The 3,197-nt window shown below is 61.9% G+C and overlaps 1 protein-coding gene across 1 annotated transcript in view; it reads right to left on the reverse strand.

The window, feature by feature from the left end:
• LOC104536013 (ankyrin repeat domain-containing protein 24-like) overlaps nt 1-2,339 on the reverse strand; it is a gene marked incomplete at both ends in the record, with an annotated part of 4,240 nt that extends 1,901 nt beyond the window's left edge. The window contains 7 exon segments of the mRNA XM_010178531.1: nt 434-621; nt 909-1,015; nt 1,235-1,305; nt 1,386-1,443; nt 1,659-1,723; nt 2,028-2,116; nt 2,209-2,339. Of these exon segments, the coding sequence (XP_010176833.1) occupies nt 434-621; nt 909-1,015; nt 1,235-1,305; nt 1,386-1,443; nt 1,659-1,723; nt 2,028-2,116; nt 2,209-2,339 (709 nt within the window).
• Between the last annotated feature and the right edge of the window lie 858 nt (nt 2,340-3,197).

The following is a 3,197-nucleotide window of genomic DNA, read 5'->3' on the forward strand; positions in this document are numbered from 1 at the left end:
CCCCCAGACACACGTACATGTGCATGCCAGCACATGTAGACACTGAGGCAACCAAGGCTCAGCACCACCTCCCAGCCCTAAGCATGGGCAAAGGCACACCCAGCACATGGGAAAAGGAGACACGTGCTCCCCAACCTTGCTCAGCCTCTTCCAAAGCACCTTGCAGGGTGCAAACACCTTCATGGGTCCATCCCCTGCTGCCAAGGAGCACCCGTACATGTGCATGCCAGCACATGTAGACACTGAGGCAACCAAGGCTCAGCACCACCTCCCAGCCCTAAGCATGGGCAAAGGCACACCCAGCACATGGGAAAAGGAGACACGTGCTCCCCAACCTTGCTCAGCCTCTTCCAAAGCACCTTGCAGGGTGCAAACACCTTCATGGGTCCATCCCCTGCTGCCAAGGAGCACCGAGGCAGTGCGGCTGCCTTACCGCTGGCCCAGGACCGGCGCTGAGCAGCCTCTTGCAGGAAATGCTGGATGAGAGCGTTGCCCGTGGCCAGGCTGTAGTGTGCAGCATCGTGACCAGTGGAGTCCACCACAGCCACCCGGGCACCGGCATTGACGAGCACCTCCACCGTCTCCACGCTGCCATTCTCACAAGCCAGCATCAAGGCTGTCCTGAGCAGAGTTGTGAGAGGAGAAGTGAGGGGGGCCCATTCTCTCCATCTCCCCATCCATTCCCAGCCCCCACCAGTGCACACTCACCTCCCCTGCAGGTCCCGGCTGTTGACAGCCGCGCCGCGGTGCAGCAGGTACCGGCACAGCTCCGAGTGGCACATCTTGGCCGCAAGGATCAGCGGCGTGGAGCCATCCTGGGCAGGGTCAGGTTGGGTGAGGCTGCGCAGATGAGGCTGAAACCCCCCCATGGGCCACCCTGCTCCCATGGTATCCCAGATTACACTCACCTCCCCTGCAGGTCCCGGCTGTTGACAGCCGCGCCGCGGTGCAGCAGGTACCGGCACAGCTCCGAGTGGCACATCTTGGCCGCAAGGATCAGCGGCGTGGAGCCATCCTGGGCAGGGTCAGGTTGGGTGAGGCTGCGCAGATGAGGCTGAAACCCCCCCATGGGCCACCCTGCTCCCATGGTATCCCAGATTTCCACATCCCACTTCATGGTGCATTTTCAGCTGCTGCCTTCCACCCCAGAAGCTGCTGCATTTCAGAGGCAGCCCCAGCCTGGCCCCTTGCTGCTCTACACAGTGTGGCAGGGCGAGGAGCAGAGGGATCTCACCTTGTCCTTGGTGTTCAAGGAAGCCTTGAAATCACAGAGGATCTCCGAGCACGAGATGCAGCCGCTGACCGCTGGGGAGAAGGACAGAGGCTGAGCATGTCACCTCCCACAGGGATGTGAGCAGGACAGGGCTGGTTCCGTCCCCACTCACCTGCGTGGTGCAGCGCTGTTCGGCCACTGCTGTCGGCCACATCCACAGGGCAAGAGGCCTGAGGGACAGAGCCTGAGTTACAAGGAGGACAAGGGACAGCGGGACAGCCTGCTCCAGTGGACACAGCTCCTTGGCATGGTGGAGGGCAGCACCACACGGCACTGGGCAGAGCTGGGAGCCACTGTGGCAACCAACACCACTGGTGAGAGAAGGGAGTTCAAGGACAGACAGGACACCTCACTGGTGCAGCACTCTCCCTCCCAGCCTCAGTACCTGCAGCAGCTTGCTGACGCACTGCGGGTGGCCATGCTTGGATGCCAGGTGCAGGGCGGTGTAACCTGGGGAGAAGGACAGACGGACGGGTCAGAGGACAGACAATGTGGCAGAGGGGACCGGAGCAGGGACAAATGGGCACACAGGAGGATCTGCAGGGCTGGGGCTGAATGGGAAAGAGACATCCCCAGGAGCACCATCAGTCAGTGCTTGAGACCCCGTGGGATGCTGGGGCAATTTACAGCCCCCGCAAGTGTGGCCATCACCTCTGTCCCCTTACCCAGGGACAGGGTGGGAACAACCAGGGAGCACCAGTGGCCCTGACTGGTCCATGGCATTAGGAGGGGTGCTTGGCAGCTGTGCCCTCACCTGAGCTATCTTTGGTCATGGCATCCACACCATGAGCCAGCATGGCTTCCAGGCAGTCCACATTCCCCCGCATGGCAGCCAGGTGGAACCTGCAGCAAGACCAGGGGCTGTCGCACTCCTGTCCCCAGCCTTGTCCCCAGCCCTTGTCCCTGGTGTCCCAGGGTTGTGGGTCTGCACTTACGCAGATTTTCCCTCTGAGTCCAGCTTGGTGGGGACCAAGCCCTTGCGGACAAGGAGAGATGTTACCCTCCCAGCATCATTGTAGTCCACAGCTTGCAGGAGCTTCTCATCGTTCTTGGTCCAGTCCTGGCTCTGCAAGGAAGCCAAGAGCGGGCTGTGATGGGTGCTGTCCCCAGGGATAGGCAGGGTGCTGGGCTGGGCATGGGTGCCTGTCCTCATCCCCATCCCTGTTATCTTCCACCTATCCCTGTCCCTTGGGGTGGACATCACTTTTCCTGGGTGCTATGGTGTCTGGCCTCCAGCTATGGGGGTTTAGGGGTTTAGCTGGGACAGCTGACTGAGGTGAGGTTCCTCCACCCTCAAGTTTGCAGCTCACAGACCAGGAGATTTACAGAGCTGCCCCAGTTTGGCTGTGGATGGGCCAGGCTGTGACCGGCTGGGATTTGGGAGCGAGCCAACGCTGCCTGGTTGCCCCTGCCATCCCAGTGACCCCACTGCCAGGGGTGCCTGAGCCCAGGTCTCCCCATCGATCCCATTCCCAGCCCTGCTTTGCTCCCTGCCAAGGAAAGGACTGAGCCAGTGAGAGCACAGTGGGCAGCAAGAGCAGATCTCCTGGGACGGGGCACAATCCTGCGCAGGATGGGGTGACTTGCTGACCCAGTGGTCCCTCCTATCCCGAGGACGCGACCCACAGCGGGCCAGGACGAGCACAGCGAGCCCTGAGTTCACCCCGCAGCTGGTGACGACAACCCGAGCTCGCTGCGGCCGCGGCGGCAGGAAAGGGATGTCACCTTTTGGGAGCTGCTGGCATCCTGCCCCTCGCCAGCCTGGTGCTCAGTGCCAGGCACCAGATCTGTGCCACTCTGGCTGCCTGATGCCCCTGCAACCCCCTCCAGGGTACTCGGTCCAGAGGCAGGGGATAAACCAGTCTCCCAGGGTTACTGGGCAAACTGGGAGGGTGGTGCCCGCTCCCCCCCACACCCTTGTCAT

Source organism: Mesitornis unicolor, unplaced genomic scaffold, assembly GCF_000695765.1.
Source record: "Mesitornis unicolor isolate BGI_N332 unplaced genomic scaffold, ASM69576v1 scaffold41160, whole genome shotgun sequence".
Lineage (NCBI taxonomy): Eukaryota > Metazoa > Chordata > Aves > Mesitornithiformes > Mesitornithidae > Mesitornis > Mesitornis unicolor.